Source organism: Caretta caretta, chromosome 1 (assembly GCF_965140235.1).
Source record: "Caretta caretta isolate rCarCar2 chromosome 1, rCarCar1.hap1, whole genome shotgun sequence".
Taxonomy (NCBI): domain Eukaryota; kingdom Metazoa; phylum Chordata; order Testudines; family Cheloniidae; genus Caretta; species Caretta caretta.
In genome coordinates, this window is record NC_134206.1 from 241,620,456 (window position 1) to 241,638,585 (window position 18,130).

Consider the following 18,130-nt stretch of genomic DNA (forward strand, 5'->3'; position numbering starts at 1 on the left):
TCATGTTGGGTGCCTCCTCACAAACATGCCAGGAGGTGCTCAAAGCTTTAGTGCAGAGCAAGGAAACACCTGCTTAGTCAGAGCTACTACCATTGAGCAGTAACCATTGTTAATTGAATGGAATAACAGATCTCACGGAATAACATGCGATGCAGCTATGCCAGTGATGATTGGATAAGCCACGGATGTTACAGTGGGATTTTGCTGCAATAAGTGGTACCAGATGGATGTTTTATTGTCAGAGGCACCTTTGCAATGGGTAGTAGGTGTCCTTTCCAGGAGGTGGTGAGAGTTACATGAAACCTGTTGGCCGGTTGTGTTCTCTCACTGAGAAGGGGGCCTGCCTAACCAAACAGCACCACCTCTTGTCTTGGAAGTTGGTGGGAGACTTAACAGAAAATGGAACATCATGGGATTGCTTGCAAAACTAGGGCAAAGGACACATCTCTCTCTTGATTAGATACCTGCTTCTGAAACATTGCATGGAGAGCAGCTTTTTGGAAATGCTGGGAGAAAGGGGAGCTGTCATTCTGGGGTGGATAATTTGGAGTACTGGAACAGATCCTGATGATGGTGTTCCTCTCTTCCCTTCCTGAACAGATCATCCAACGGCAGCTGGAGCAGGTAGAAGAGAAGCAGAGGCAGCTGGAGGAGAGGGGGGTTGCAGTGGAGAAGGCCCTTAGAGGAGAAGCAGGTACCTTACAATGTTGTTTGTTTTTAATGTTTGCTGACTTAATGCCCATGCAATCGTTCATAACAATTTGGAGTTTAGGGTGAGGGGGTCCCCTCTGAACTGAAAGTGGAATAGTTTAACTTGGACTCAGATCATGAATTAATTCGCCTTTTCCCAGCAGAATTCTGAGCCCCTGTTATCCCTGAAGTGGTTCTAACTCTGGGGCTTCTCTCATGGGAGAAGTCCCCAGAGCAGTTGTCTTTGCTCGGGGCTCAGGAAATGCCTAACCACTATTCATTGAAAGCTGTTGCATAAGAGCTAAGTGTATCTATTATTATTTGGTGGTGGAACAAAAGTGGAATATTAATTACATCGTAGAGAAATTGCACAGGGGTTACCCAGCTGGAATTCACTTAGGTTACCCAGCAAGGAGAGCCCAGTTGGCAGGATAAGATACTAACTGTGAAATGACGTATGTTTTGAAATGAGGTATGTTCCTGTACTGTATTGGATCATCAAAGTTAGTGTCCACACAAGAGACCATCACAGAACTGCCCCAGCAAGTACCTTCTCCTCACTGCACAGCCCAGACACCAGTAACCTCTCACGCGAGCTGTATGGAGCAGAAATGCATGTACCAAAAGGTTTCACCGTGTCACGCTGTTAATGGAATGTGCTACATCCCTTTTGGGGCTAAATGCAATGAGTGTTGAGCCAGGCTGGAAAAGTATCTGAGCAGAAAAACACTTGTTCCGAGTGGCAGTTTTATACCCCTCCAACTTCCCCATATGACATCATAATCCAGAAAAAAACAATCCCAAATGATACAATTATTGGGCCAGGAGCCAACGCCCCTCGGGCAAATGCAGGGCATGTGCACCTGGCAGGCCCGGGTGTGTGCACCATACTGCAAAGGTCAGAGATTATAAATGGTAATAATGGGACAGCTGTTTGAAAGATGGTACAGTGTGGTGCTTGGATGGAAGAGCAGCCACTGTCTCTGTACGGATTGCACTGGACTGGGTGATGAAGATTCCTTGGGAGGAAGGTCTGGTGTGATTTTCATTGGTTACTACTCAGCCATCTCGCTTTGTTGTCTTTAACCCTCAGCTTGGCTTTCTGAAAGTCAGGTCTTAGAATTTAAGGCCAGAAGGGACCACTAGATTATTTAGTCTGTCCTCCTGGATATCACAGGTCACCAACATCATCCAGCACCCGCGCACACAACCCAACAACTGAAATTAGACCAAAGGAACTGAGATCTACAGGGTACTAAATGACTATGTGCCATAGGAAGAGAATATGAGGGACCAAGATGCACCAGTGCTTGAGACCCTTGCAATAGCTGGAAAATTATTAAGTGAGAGATACCCAGATGATCTTGACAAGTGACCTTCACCCACCCACTGTCGAGGAAAGTGCCTGTAGAGGCTGGGTGATTAACAGTGTCTTATCCAAACAAAGGGTTGTACTGCAATCACACAGTCAGCATTTGAGCACAGGCTTGATCGCCTCAGTGTTTTTTTATTCTGATTGATTTCTATGATATGTTGGTTCACAGAATAATCTGATGCAATAATACATCTGCAGTGGCAGCTTTCTCTCTATGCTATCTATGCATTCAGACATGGCACCACTCGCAGACCCCAGGCCCTCTAGCTACTGCACAATTAATACCTCTCTCTCTCTCCTTTCTTTGGTTAGTCTTTTAGCTTATTCCACTGTCTCCTTGAATCCCTTCTTCCTCATTCACCTGCTGAAGACATCTATATAAGGAGCGTCACCAGAGGCCGTGGAGCCTTACAAATGGAAGCGTGTGCTTCTCCACAATCTAGGGAATGTCTAGGCAGGCAAGCAGTTATGGTGTGGGGGTTATGGGTATCCAGTTTGGGGGCAGGGGGAGAGCTGAATTAGGGCCTTGCATATTTTACTTGTCATTGAGCCTGACAGAAACCTAAAGCCAGCCCTGCACGGGCTGGTGTGTTTGTGACCATTTTTTAAAAAGCAGGAATATGAGAACGTGCATCACTCGGTGCAACTGCGAGAATCTCCTGCTCCAGCAAATCTCTGGGAGATGGTCTGAGCCTGTGACAGCACCACATTTCCACCAAAAGGTTGTACACGTTACGTTTACAGAAGCTTCAGCCCATCGTGAGGGACTCTGCAGCCTGAACTCTTCCAAGCATTGCAGGGGATAAACAAAGAATACTTTATGCCAAAAAATGTCTTAATCCAAGTTCTGTTGGCTGAAACACAGGCTAGAATGTGACCTGTGTCCCCCACTTCTTCAGCCAGCCTAGTGGGAGCAATTTTCATACTTCACACTGGAGCCACTGTGTTTTCCCTCCTTTTAAAATGCTTACTTTACCCCTCCCTCAGTAGTGTTGTCAACTTTTGTCTCCTCCATCCATGGATCATCCAGGAAATCTACATACATCTCCTCCTACCCTTTTCCCTGAAGCAGACCACTGCATTGCCTCAGATACTGACTCAGCACTGAAAACTCCACTGTACTTTATGGCTTTCAATACTGCTCTTTTGTCCTTGGTCAACCATGTTCAGCACTTCCCCTTAGTGAAATCCTATAAACAAAGGGGGTCAAAAGGAGTTGAATGTGTTCAGTGCTTGTATGATACCTGAAGATGGTCTTTCTCTATTTCACAAGTTTATACAGAATGCCCTGGCCATGCTTAAGGTGGGAGAAATGCATCTTTTTTTTTTTTTTTTTTTTTCTTCACACCTGGCCGACACAGAGGGCTGAGGTACATAGGAATTACTGTACTGGATCAGACCAATAGTCCATCTGGTCTAGCATCCTTTCTTGAAGAGTAGCTGGTACCAGATCCTTCAGGGAAAGGTATTAGACTCTCTGTAATGTATAACTGTATAGTCACCTGTCCATAGAGCAGATTTCTTCCTAATTTTCATCACTGGTTGACTTTTGACATAAAACATAAAGGTTTATATTCTTACTATTAATAATTTCAAGTAACTCCTACACCGTGCAAGTTGCTGCACAGACATAAAGGAAGGAACAGAGTCTACCAAACAAATGGTAGGGGGAAATATGCAAGTAAAGTGGACAAAATGATTAGCCATTTCTTGATGACAATATTAGACATATGGACAGTTTCCATTTATTCCTCAAATTTTCCATTGTTGATCGGCTAGATTTGGTGCATTTATATAGTTTGTGGCAATGAGTTCCACCAGCTAATTATGTAGTGTGTAAAAATATTGCCTTTATCAATTTTAAATTTGCTGCCTTTCAGATTTCATTTAATTGCCTCCTTTTTTCCTTGTATTATGAAACAGAACACAGACAAGAGCTCCTGATCTTCTCTGCACCACGCATTATCTCTGTCAGGTCCCCGCATATTCATTTCTTCTCTGAACTAAAACATTTTAAATCTTTCTTCCAATGGGAGTCTCTCCCAGCCTTTAATCATTCTCATCACCCACTTCTGGGCCCATTTTATATCTGTAATATCTTTTCTGACATGGGGCGACAAGAACTTAAAACGGCATTGTAGGGGAGGATTTATGATTTGTTTATATCATGGCATTAAAATAGTTTCACTTCTATTTTCCATCCATTCTATATACATCTTAATATTGTTTGTGTTATTAACTGCCACTGAGCAGATGTCTTCATTGAACTGTTCACAATGATGTCCAGCTCTCTTCCTGAGAGGTTACATTAATTTAGAACTCAGCAATGAGTGTGATTTTTTTTTTCAAATCATTTATTCCAGCTTGCATTATCTGATATTTGTCAGCATTGAATTTCATGTATCATACTGTTATCCAATCATCTAACTTGGTTAGGTCCCTTTGAAGTTCCTTGGTCTACTTTAGTTTTGACTTAAACCTCAATAATTTTAGCTGCAAATGTTTCCACCTCACTGTTCACCTCTTTGTTCACCTTTTTTCCAAATCACTGGTAAATACTGTACATAAACTCCACCAGTTCTAGTACACAACTTGGGAGCACCCCAGTGTTAATTTCTTACCATGTTGAAAGTTGAACATTTATTCCTACGTTTATTTTTTTTATTCTTAGTTTATAGTCCATAACCGCTTCCTCCCCTTCCCCCATGACTACCTAGTTTCCTTACTAGTCTCTCTGTCTTTCTTTGACAATCACTCCCATTGGTCGTTGCACAGACTACATTGAAGGTGTAGAGAAGACATCTCTGAACATTCTGAAATGTGATCTCCCTCTCCGGTGAAAAGTTTGGTGGTTCAGGAGCTCAGTCTTTTGAAACCAGTGCCTCTTTCTCTCAGGTGCAGCGGGATAGTCTCAAAGAAGGTTTCATTCTCCACTTCCCTTAAATGCCCCATGGGACATGGTGTTCTGTATGGGACTGACAGTAGTTTAGCAAAACTTTGCTTTTTTAAAAAAAAAAAAAAAAAGAGGCATTGGTCTGGTGGGACACAGACCAATGGCTTTAGTCTCTAGTGTTTGTTTTCCACTCTGTTGGCTAGTTATTAAACTAAGTGAGTAATGCGGGCTCTGTCATCTTGGATGTTTCTTCTCACGCTTTAAAGAGATCTTGGGCAGCCAATTTTAAAAGTTAAGGAAAATACACCTGCAGCTCTCAGATCACCAAGGTTGGCCAAGAGTCTCTGGTCTTCTTGAGCTAAACCATGTTCTTTGAGAAATAGTGTACTAAGCCAAACAGAAAGAACTGCCCCCATGTGCCTCTTGCCCAAAGAACCACAGTGTAGTACCAGACTGGCTGGCTAACCCTTCTCTAGGGGGTGTGCAAATACACATTGTGTCCATTATCACACACCTGCACAACCACACAAGTCTTTCCTTCCCCAGCACCTATCCCACACCAACAGACATTCTCCTTCCCCAGCACACATTTCACATTGGCAGAAATATGCACTTGTCTTCCTGGTGCACACACTCGTGGACTCCTCAGTTATGCCAGCACCCGGTGCCCTCCACTCATGTGCTGTACACTCAGTCTTGTCTCACCCTCACCCCCAAGAAATCAATCCTTATACGTCTCCTGCAGTTTACCTGAGAAATTATGGTGCTTCCTTAGGACACATTTTTCAGCCTGGAAGCAACAAGCATATCTCTTCCTTTCTTAGCAAGAACAGGAAACGGGTCGGTGTCAGGAACGAGTACAAACTGAACAAGGTGAAGTGTCTCTGTACAGACCTTGTGCCCCCTTCCTCTGGAAGCCAATGCCTGCCTGCCTGCCTGCCTGCTGGGAATTGTTATTCTGTCCCCCCATCTCCTCCAGTATATGTATAATACAGCTGCATGATTTCTTGTTGTTTCTTTGTCTCTTTCTCTCTCTCTCTCTCTCTCTCTCTCTCTCTTATGTGTGTGTCTGTCTTTCTCTCTCATGTATATTGCTTTGATTTGGTGGGGCTGGGGTGGATATCTGATTCAATAACTCTCTCTTCACCAATTCCTTGTTGTAGACTATTGGGGAGAGTCTTATTACAGTGACCTCATCGACTTGCACCTGGGTGGTATGTATAGCAGAACCTCTTACTGAGACTAACCCCGCTGACACCCCTCCCCAACCTTCCCTTCACCTCTTTCTCCCATCCTTGGCTCACAAACAACAAGAAGAAACAAACCTTGCACATAACTGATTGGCTGTAGCAGAACCCCTTTTCCAGCTCAAAGAGAGGAGAGTCTGTCGCAGTCCACAAACCATGCATGAGGATTTTTTCCCACAACAGTTAAATCCTCCTCCTTGGGGTTGTGCACGACCATTCTTTTTCTAAATTAAATTTTTTAACCCCTAAATCTCAGCCACCTTTCCTGTTAGTAATGAAGCCCATTTCATTGTCTGGCTTCCCAAAAACATTTTCTCCCTCCACATTCCACTAGGATAAAGAAGTCCGCATAAAGTGAATGGGAAAAAAAATGGGAATCAAAAGCAAGAAACGGCAAACTACAGGAGCTGCCCCCAGTCTGGGGGAATATATCAACCCAGTGCTCTCAGAAGTCTGCTCCTGAGGTTCCCCTTTTTTCTTCCAAAGAAACTAGTGTGTTCTGGTGTCCTAAAGAAAGCAAAATGCTCCCAGTAGAGATGTCGGAAATACTTAATGGTGGATAAGGGGTACTACTTCTGTCTTGTTTTGTTGTAGGTGCATTTAGGAAATACAACAAATCCAGATCTCTTACTCCCCTGAGACCTGCTCTGCACCATCTCAACTGTCAATATGGAAGCTTCCTTTTATATTAATTCTCTCTTATGTCATTTAAGATCCTTAAAAACATGTATTAGAGTGATTTACTCTGCTTTAATTGGATGTAGGGATTAGAATCATCCCTCTGACACTGCAATTTTCCTTTCTTGCCTGGGTGCCACTGCCTGCCTCCCTTAATAGGTGGCTTTTAGTTTAGGGTTATAAATTCTACTTGTCTGTAGTTTGCCAACCTTGACCATTAAAAGCCCTTGCTTTATTTTAGCCCCCATTATAGCAGTTTCCTTGTTTAGCCACTACATCTACAATCAGTAGATCTAGCCCAAGCAACCAGCACTCTCTAGGTAGAACCAACACAGGCTAACTGTTGGCTCACCTTGTCTCCTCTGCCCACTCATTTCCCACTGAGAGTATAAAGTTGTTAAGCCCAAAGTGTATACTTATGGGTAGGGAGAGCATCAGGACCAACTCCCCAGAATGGAAAGGAGTGACTTCCATGTACACACTCTCTGGTCCTGATCCCAAGCCTATTGCAGTCAGTAGCAGTCTTTCCATTGGCTGCAAGGGGCTTTGGATCAGGCCCTCTAGGAGCAGTTTACTTTTTAACTGTCATTTCCTCCTTCTGCCTTTCCCCAAGACTTCCACCCTGGCCATCAGTGCACCACACAGTATTCTGTCTGTCCGGCTGCTGGGAATAATTCCAGTCCACCCTGACACACTAGCTTTTTGGACAAAAAATACCCCCCTGCGTTCAAGTGATGGGATACAGGCTTTTACTGGCCCCAGCTTGCTATCCAAATTGTTTGTGGTCATTTTCATGTGGCAGTCCTTCCTTGGAGCCCTGTGCTTCGTTTGCTGTATCAGTCTCTCTGGAGTTTATCTTATACTGAGACTTTTTAAGAAAACGTTCAAAAGTAAGGCTCTTCCCAGACATGCCCATCAGTTGTGCCCCACACCCTTATGTGCATATACAGTAGGAGCTGTAAAAGGGTTGATGCTGAGGTACACTTAATAGATCCTTATCCCTGTCTAATGCTATCTTCATGATACCTTCCCCTTCTTCTTATCCTAACCGATGCCTCCTTGGAGACAGCAGTCCCATCAAAATCACTAATGATGGCTAAAAAAAATAAATAAATAAAAAGTAGAAGCCTTAATTCATTTAAAGGGACACTGTCATTTTAAAAATGAAATCCTTCCTTGTGCTGCAAATAATCTCAAATTATTAAAACTAAAAACCTAATTTACTTTTCACAATTTATGGTCATTGACTTTTTCAATTTCTCTCAGCTTGGACAGTCACACTAGACTGAAGATTGTCTTTTTCTGTTTACAGTCCGTTTTACTTTGTGGTGCTCATTCACTAGCACAGTTCTGTTGTGTTTGGCTTTCCAACGCTCCAGGGGAATGTTTACATTAAAAAAAAAAAAAGTAATTGACTTATTTTTGACAAATCTTGAGACATTTCTATTCATATTAGATGTTGAAAAGTTGTTTTAAAAATATACTTTAAAATTGAGCCAAAAGTACAGTCCGTGGCAGTATCCCTTTAAAAAATAATCAGTGCATCCTATCAGATTATGTAGCTTTGTAGTTCAGTTTGTTTCCTCTGTGATTTGTTTTACATTTGCTTTTGGGCTGCCAGAGCACTTAGGCCAGAAATGGATGCACAGTACTGCAGTTACTGAAAGAAGCTCATCTCCTTCATTGTTCCAGTTCAATGGTGAATTGAAGCCTCAGTCCTGCAATTGACATGCCCAGGCCAACTGCTGTATCTGTGTTGAGTGCCACCGAAGTTGTTGGGGCTCCATATTGGTGCAGCAGTCTGCCCACACACTGTCTGTTTCCAGATTGGGGCTTTATTCCCCTGCTAAGCACATTGTGAATGGCTAGGACTCCTGTTTGGATTAATGATGACTCTAGTAGCAGTCAGAGTCTGTTCATTGAACCAGTCTCGGAGGGTCAGACCAGACTGCAGAAGCTGCCCTAGCCATAGAATGCTGACCGACTGAGATAATCAGAAGTACAAAAATTATTTCTCAAATTGAACTGTAAATCTCTAAACCCTCTTGAATAATTAAGGCCTATTATGAATCCGTGTTTGTATTCTTTGATACCGGGAGAGTTGCATTATAGTAAGTCATTACAGATTCCACAGCAATTTTCACAAGAATAGCAATGCTAACCTGGACGTCCTGGTTGAATTCCAATTTGTGTAATTACATGTATTGCCCTATATTGCCTCTGTACTTTTATTTAGATGGCATATTCCTCACTTCCTATTCTAAAATGTTATATATTGGCACTGTTAAACAGATGCTGCATTTCATGCTAGGGCTGACTGCATGTCAGTGCTGGGCAGTCAGTCTTATGTGTATATTATATTACATCTCAAAAACAGTGTTAAAAGAACATGATTAAGGTTGCAAAGTCAAGCACTTAAAAGTTAAGAAATGCCAGAATGAAGATTATCCAGGCAACCTTAATTTGTTCCCTGTGCATATGCATTATGATACAGTCTTTAATTACATGATCTCATGTGCTTTTGCCCACAGGATCCTTACCTCATTCAGTGCACGATGGATGGTGCTCCCTTAAAGAGCAGCTGTTCAATATTTTACTGTTTCGTCAGTGTTCAGTGTGTGGCCCCTGGCCTTATTTAGTGCACATCATTCAAACCCTGCTCTGAAGACATTTCCTCATGGGCTTTCTCTGTGCCACTCATCACTATAGTGTCTGAGTGTCTTCAGAAACACTAGTGAATTCATATTCACTGCACTGCTATGAGAGTAGGTATTGTTATCTCCATTTTACAGATAGGAAGCTTAGGCACAGAGGAATTAAAGTCAAAAATTTCCACTAATTTTGGGTGCCCAATATGAGATACCTAGGATTTGATTTTTTTCAGAATGCTTCGCATCATATAGCACTTCATATGTTCAAACCACGGCTCTCTTTAATGTCAGCTGCAGCTGGGAGCGCTCAGCACTTCTGCAAATCAGACCACAGAGTCTCAAGTTGGGTACCCAGAAAATGAGGAACCTAACATTAGTGACCATCTGTAAAACGTTTGGTTTATCTGACTTGCCCAGCATCAAATGGAACTCTGTGGCAGAAGCAAGTATAGAATCCAGTTCTCCAGGGCTGCATTCACCTCCTTAACCATGAGACCAAACATTTTTTTCTTGCAATCGTCTGCCTCATTCACTACACACCTTCCAACTCCTGCAACAAATGAGGCAGGCCCCTATAGACAAAGTCTCCTTGACAGTATATCCTGGTTCATCCTCAGAGCAGTTCTGTTCTGGGCACTGAATGAGGCAGTGTACAAATATGAGATCATGGAATTAAAGAAAAGATTCTTGTAACGATCAGCCAGCAGGGAAGCATAGAAAAACCCTGACTAATATTTGTTTAATTCTGCATATCCTGTTTAAAGCATGCTGCACCAGAACCTTGATTTTTTTAAATTCAATTCAAGTTGACTGTGTCCCTTTAAAGACCTGCAAAGTTAGTCTTACAGGGCCTGGCTCAAACCAGTTGAAATTGGGATGGTCCCTTGTCATGTACTTAACAACCATAAGCCTCCAAGAGGAGTGAAGGACTTCAGAGGCATGAAAGAAAGATGCTACCTCCCATGATCTTTTTACTGGTCTGAGTACAAAGGATTTTTTACTGGTCTAAGTCAGGTGTGGTTTTGGTTTCATCTCAGACTTCAATATTTGCCAGAAGCTGGGAATGGGCAACAGGGGATGGATCACTTGATGATCACCTGTTCTGTTCATTGCCTCTGAGGCATCTGGCATTGGCCGCTGTCGGAAGACAGGATACTGGGCTAGATGGACCTTTGGTCTGACCCAATATGGCCGTTCTTATGTTCTTACTCTGGCTGCTAAAGGAAGTTTTTGTGGGTGGCATAAGAAGTTTAAAAATATCACTCACTTCCTCTTTCCTGAATTGGTGAGGCCAACTCATCACAGCAATGTATAAGACCCTGAGAGTTAGCCTCAGACCTGGCTCTTCTGACCAGCACTGCTGTGTGCTGTCAACCCACTATGGTTAGCCAGCAATGTGCAAATCTAATGCCTTGTTCTAGGCAGCCCCTCCTAGAGAACATGATCCCACTTGGTCTGCAGTGCGTCCGTTGGAAGTCAATGGGAGTTGTAGGTGCTCAGCACTTCTCAGGGAAATCAGCTCAGCTCTCATCCCATAGGGCTCATGCAGAGGAGACTTACTGAGGCTGATGGTGGGGTTTAACTTAGGAATCCTGCTGCCACCTTCAGCTTTTCCTCTGTACTTTCTTCCTTCCTGCCTGGTCACGCCTGGTGCATCTGTAACCCACACACCTTCTGGGTGTGGTGTCTGTCCCATCTAGTGGCACTGAGACCACTTAGAGAGAGAGGTTGAGTCTGCTCTACAGCCTTAGCTAATAGCCAGTTGGCTTTTTAGCTCATGCGGTAGAGGCTCATGCACTAAGCTTCAGAGATCACTGGTTCGATCCTGCCTGCCGACGACTGAGGTCTGTTGGCGTTACACTTCCTTTGCGTTTATGAAACAGTATCTCACAGCAGAGAAAAGAGGAAACCAATCTGGGGTGTTGTCCTTCCAACAGTGCATTACCTGGTGCAGTTGACTATGGTTAAGTTGTTAAACAGAGAGAGAGAGAAAATAGTGGTCTAGGGACCTAGCCGTGCCAAACACTATTAAGAAAGGCCCATTATCTGTGGTGAGGAGAGGTGAAAGGTCCTGGGAGAAGCAGCAAGACTGAAATGGAGGTGAGGTGCAAGGAGAAATGACAAGGGCAGGGCAGGATAGATGGGGACCAAGGCTTCATCACTATTTTGTAAACTGCTTATTTTGTATGGTTAGGCTTTATCTGTGCTTGCCCGGAACCCAGTCCCTGCGCAAGCACAAATCCGTCGAGTCAGAGCCTTAAATAAATAACCCCATATTTTAAAAATTGAGCTTTTGTGGAATTTAAATGTGAAATATGATGGTAAGTGGGCCATCTAAAAGAATGATCTTGCTAAAGAGAGATGTTTTTCTATTTGTCACATAAAATTGTTCCTGAGTCTCTTCTTATAAAAACAGCTACAGGGCTTTTCTTAAAGGGATCCACCAGAAGAGCTAGTCAATGTGGATGACATGGGAATGTGTTTGGGATCCATGATCATCTGTGAAAAGCTCAGTTCCCTCACTCCATGAACTAGCTTAGATTTAACTTGTTTAACTAAACAATTGCTATTTAAAAATGACATGGTGAAATCTATGTGCAACCACTCACTCCACTGCAGGAATCACTAAAAATGGGGAGTCCCAACAGATAGGAGGAGAGCGGAGATGTTGTACTGTACAGCATAGGAAGGGGTAGTAGAGTGGTCTACAATGCAGTAAAATGAGCTGTTTGGGGTTGTATGGTACAATAATAGAGCACAGTATCATCCAGTGATATGCACAATACAATACCATGATGATAGGTGCCTTATGTTAAGGTATAATTCGTAACACTTATAAATGTTGCAGTAATAATTCACTGCCGTACAATATGCTATGCAACTCAGTGCAATACAGGACAGTCATTCAGTTCACTGCAATACTCTGTAGCTTTGCCCAAAAGCCTGTAACTGTGTGATACAGTGGCAACATCTTGTTTATATGTTACAAATAAAAAAGTCTGGAACGCTTTCCAAGTCCTTCATTGTGACTGGGAACAGAGAATGTTCTACTGGAGGAAGAAGCAGTAGTATAAGCAATAAAGCCAGAGTAAGGGCCTGGTCTACACTGGGGGGGGATCGATCTAAGATACGCAACTTCAGCTACGAGAATAGCGTAGCTGAAGTTGATGTATCTTAGATCGACTTAGAATCACTTACTTCGCGTCCTCGCGGCGCGGGATCGATGGCCGCCGCTCCCCCATCGACTCCGCTTCCGCCTCTTGCCCTAGTGGAGTTCCGGAGTCGACAGCAGAGCGATCAGGGATCGATTTATCGTGTCTACACTAGATGCAATAAATCGATCCCCGATAGATCGATCACTGCCCGCCGATCCGGTGGGTAGTGTAGACGTGGCCTAGTAGATCACTGCAGGAGAGGGGACTCTGTGAGAAGAAGAGATGCTTCCGGTTGAAGATAGTAGCACATGGAGAAGAAAAGAGGCTAGAAAGGAGGGGATTATGATGCAGATGCAGTGGGATTAGGTTGCAGGGCTTTTGGCAAAGAATTTGGACACTAGAGAAGTATTGTGAGGTCTGGCATGGAGGTGTTTCTGGTGGTGAGGAGGAGTAGGGGGTCATTGGGAAAAATAAGAAGTCTGTTATGAGGAGGTTACTGCAAAAAGTTGCAAGGGTGAGACATTGGTGGTTCTGGCACAAGACAGGAATTGGGAAAAGCAGTAAAGCTAGACTGTAAGTGGGCAAGGGGGCTGTGGAACCAGGGTGCAAGGGGGGTCTGGCATGTGGGATGTAGGGAGGGACCTGGGAGAAATGACTAAGCCAGGGCCTGGGTTTGGCAGAGGGAAAGGGTATTTATAAGAAGGAGTAAGGCAGGGAATACAGATGGCTCTAACAGTGGAGCAGGTATTGGGAGAAGAGGAGGAGGGTTTTATAAATCTCACAGATCACAATGCAGAGAAAACAGCACATATTATCCTTTGTGGCAGGAGTAGTGTATGCACCATACGACCCCTGGGATTAGTGTGTGCACTAAACAAACACTTTTTCACCAGTGCTCTACTAACAGGTGAACACCAGTGTTTTCACAATACTGCCAAGTTGATGTTTTTGAGAACATATTAAAAGCTCCAGAAAATATATATATAAAATAACATGTCATGGTTGTTGTCAACTGTAGAGCATCAAATCAGAAACTATCCAAAGCACAAGACCTGCTAGTAACGGGGGACGTGAATTACCTAGCCATCTGTTGGAAACACCACATTTCCAATGAGTTCTTGGAGTGTTTGGGGAACGTATTGTACTTATTTCAGAAAGTGGAGGAAGTAACCAGGGGGACAGCTATTTGAGATTTGATTCTGACCAACAGGGAGAAATTGGTAGCAAATCTGAAGATAGAAGGTAATTTGGGTGAAAGTGATCATGAAATGACAGATTTCATGATTCTAAGGAAAAGAAGGAGTGAGACCAGCAGAATAAGGACAATGGACTTAAAAAAAACTGTGACAAACTCAGAGAAATGGTAGTTAAGGTTCCACGGGAAAAAAATCTAAGGGAAATAGTTAAGTGGAACAGGCAGCTTCTTAAGGCGACGGTATTAAAAGTACAACTTCAAACTATCCCAGTGTGAAGGAAAGATAGGAAGCATTATAAATAAGAGGCCAATATGGCTCCATCAGGAGCTTTTTAATGACCTGAAAATCAAAAAGGAATCCTACAGAAAGTGGAAACATGGATGAATTGCTAAGGAGGAGTACAAAAGAATAGCACAAGCGTGTAGGAACAAAATCAGAAAGGCTAAGGTACAAGATGAGTTACACCTAATAAGGGACATAAAACAATAAGAAGAGGTTCTTGAAATACATTAGGAGCAGTAGAAAGATGAAGGAAAGTGTAGGTCCTCTCTTTAATGGCAAAGGAGAGCTAATATCTGATGATAGCAAGAAGGCGAAGATGTTTAATGTCTATTTTACCTCAGTCTTCACTAAAAAGGTTAATGGTGACCAGATACTCAATACAATTAATATGAACAACAAGGAGGAAGGAACACAAGCTAAAATAGGGGGAAAACAGGTTAAAGAATATTTAGATAAATTAGATCTATTCAAGTTGGCAGGATCTGATGAAATTCATCCTGTGGTACTTAAGGAACTAGTTGAAGCAATTTTGGAACCATTAGCAATTTTCTTTGAGAACTTCTGGAGGATCGGTGAAGTCCCAGAGGAATGGAGAAGGATATACATGCTACCTATCTTTAAAAAGGGAACAAAGAGGACTCGGGGAATTGTAGACCAGTCAGCCTAACTTCAATACCTGGAAAGATACTGGAATAAATTATTAAACAATCAGTTTGTAAGCACCTAGAGGATAATAGGGTTATAAGGAATAGCCAGTATGGATTTGTCAGTTCTGAGTCTGGTACTATTCAATGTTTACATTAAGGACTTGGTTAATGGAGTGGAGAGTATGTTTATTGAACTTGAAGATGACATCAAACTAGGAGTGGTTGCAAGCACTTTGGGGGGCGGGATTATAATTCAGAATGACTGTGACAAATTGGAGAATTGGTCAGAAATCAACATTTGATGAAATTTAATAAAGACAAGTGCAAAGTACTTAGCATAGGAAGGGAAAATGAAGTGCACAACTACAAAATGGGGAATAACTGGGTAGGTGATAGTACTGCTGAAAAGGATCTGGATGTTATACTAGATCACAAATTAAACATGAATCAACAATGTGATACAGCTGGAAAAAGGCTAATATCGTTCCGGGGTGTATAACATGAATGTTGTATGTAAAACACGAGAGATAATTGTCCTGCTTTACTCGGCACTGGTGAGCTTCACCTGGAGTAGTGTGTCCAATTCTGGCTGCCACACTTTAGGAAAGATGTGGACAAACTGGAGAGATTCCAGAGGAGAGCAACAAAAATGATAAAAGGTTTATTATACTTGATCTAAGAGGCAAGGTTAAAAAAATTGGCCATGTTTAATCTTGAGAAAAGAAGACTGAAGGATGACCTGCTAAGAGCAGGGGTCAACAACCTATGGCAAGGGCCGGCTCTACCATTTTTGCTGCCCCAAGCAGTGCACCGAATTGCTGCCACTGCGAGTGGCTGAAGAGATAGAAGCTGCCGCCGAATTGCCGCCGCTGCAAGCGGTTGAAGATGGAAGCTGCCACCGATTTGTCGTCGCGGGCGGCTGAAGATTCATAGATACTAAGGTCAGAAGGGACCATTATGATCATCTAGTCCGACCTCCTGCAAAACGCAGGCCACAGAATCTTACCCACCCACCCTGCGAAAAACCTCTCACCAATGTCTGAGCTACTGAAGTCCTCAAATCGTGGTTTAAAGACTTCAAGGAGCAGAGAATCCTCCAGCAAGTGACCCATGCCCCATGCTACAGAGGAAGGTGAAAAACCTCCAGGGCCTCTTCCAATCTGCCCTGGAGGAAAATTCCTTCCCGACCCCAAATATGGCGATCAGCTAAACCCTGAGCATATGGGCAAGATTCTCCAGCCAGATACCCAGGAAAGAATTTTCTGTAGTAACTCAGATCCCATCCCATCACAGGCCATTGGGCCTATTTACCATGAATATTTAAAGATCAATTAATTACCAAAATCATGTTATCCCATCATACCATCTCCTCCATAAAGATAGAGGCTGCCACAGAATCGCCGCCACTGCAGCAACGCCCTGCCGGCACGCAGATTGTCGCCCCAAGCACCTGCTTGGAATGCTGGTGCCTGGAGCTGGCCCTGCCTATGGCACGGCCTATGGTGCTGATTTTTAATGGCATACGGCTGCCTGCCAGGTCCCAGCCGCCGGCCCCGCTCAGCCCGCTGCCAAACCCAGGTAAGTTTTAAACTCAGAAAGGATTGCACTTTCCTCTGTCCCTTGCTATTTGGGGTGTTCAGTATAAACCTATGCGTATTTCATTTTTTAAAAAGTATTGCTGGTCACCTTCTAAAACAAAGATTTTGGTTGTACAGAAGTTAGGAGATTGAGTTAAATTTCCCAAAACAACCTTATCTCTGCTCTGGTATATATGATCACATAACTTGTATGCACTGACATGACATGCTACATGCTTTTATATGGCAGAATAGAAAATAATGCAATTAACGTGAATTATGCATTGTAGAGTTATGTTTATGTACATTGTCTTACTGGCAGACCAGTATTAATAGTCATGTAATGGGCAAGAGTTACAGTTGTTACAGGGACCCGAAGCTTTCATAACTTGATTGTTCGCACATTTTGCTTGGGGAGAGGTTGAAGGGATTATAGGTATTTGCAAATAAGAGGTTAGGAGCAAGAAAAGAAAGTTCAACCAGAACTGCAAGAAGAGCAAGAAGATGGGCTGTCGTTACAGAATAGTAGCAGCAATATAGTCTTCACTGTTGGATATGTTCTGAAGCGTTATGCAGCAGACCAGGGTTTATACCTACTCCTGGTACCTCACTCATTGGTGTTTCAGTACTAACTGCATTTACTAGCCTAACAGCCATGCTTCCGTGGACTACCAGTCAGACCACATAACGTGCTGGGCCTGCTCAATTCTTGTACGACAAATAAGAGCCTGTGTGGTCTGCAACTGCTATTTCTAGAACTACTTGTTGTTCTTAAAATGATTGTATATTCAAATGTAAGTGACACGTAATCTTTCCAGCATCTGCAACTTTGAACATTTGTAGCAGCACAGTTTGGTGCAAGTTTCTGAAAGTTCTGCTTGGACACTCTGCTCAGTGCTCTTAGACACACAAAAAAGTCTTTGTCCCCAAGGAGCTCACAGTCTAAAAGACAGATCAGCCAAGAAAACACTGAGAATATTTTTATAGCAAGAGATGGAAGTGGTGATAATGATACACTGATGTGGGTTATAGTTCATGTTCTTCACAGAAGTGGTGTTACACCCCCACAGACCCGCTCCCCCCCGGGTAACAGAAATCTGTCACAGAAGCAGGGTTTCAGTGAAGAGATGGGATGTTCAGATGGTGTACACTCAGCACACTAACTTTTACATACATTTCCAGAGTTTTATTTCCAAGCTAAATTTTCTATTAACAAGGCAAATCAGGAATTCCTCAGCCACCAAGTTTGAAATATTTCAACAAAGCTGGGGCAGAGTTTTCAGGCCACCACCAACAACAAAAATCTGAAAAAATATCTCAAAAGCTTGAAAACTTTTTCTCCCAGGAAAAACACTTCCGGGCTCAGACCAAGTCTAAAATAAATGCATTTTTTTAAAAAAAAAAAAGTTCTACATGAACTGAAAAGCGGGTTTATGAATGGAAGTGACATGAGGCGCGAGCTGTAACTATCACATTCCCAACTGTGGAACCTCCCTTCCTACTCCCCCTGCAAAAGAGATGCCCTGTCTGAGGGAGCCGTGCTGCTCAAGCACAGGGTTTTGCAAGCTGATGTGCTTCCCCCGTCACTCCAGTGTGTCCTGTGTGTGCTGTGCTAGTTCTGTGATGGTCCCTTCTAACTCCTCTCCCTGTTCGCCAATATTGTAGGTCTCTACAGTGAGAGCTGCCTCACTGTCATATATGCTGAGTTGCTTTGAATTCTGTGAGTTATGAATTCTCCT

The 18,130-nt window shown here is 43.1% G+C and overlaps 1 protein-coding gene across 6 annotated transcripts in view; it reads left to right on the plus strand.

Moving 5' to 3' along the window:
* The window catches only part of MICAL3 (microtubule associated monooxygenase, calponin and LIM domain containing 3), a 248,532-nt gene that overhangs the window by 217,594 nt on the left and 12,808 nt on the right, over positions 1 to 18,130 (plus strand). For 5 of the 6 annotated variants that reach the window (XM_075122272.1, XM_075122273.1, XM_048828101.2 and 2 more), the window contains 2 exons: positions 601 to 694; positions 6,122 to 6,172. In XM_075122272.1, coding sequence (XP_074978373.1) covers positions 601 to 694; positions 6,122 to 6,172 — 145 coding nt within the window. The remainder of the gene's footprint in view (positions 1 to 600; positions 695 to 6,121; positions 6,173 to 18,130) is intronic. The other variant, XM_048828130.2, reaches the window with a different exon arrangement.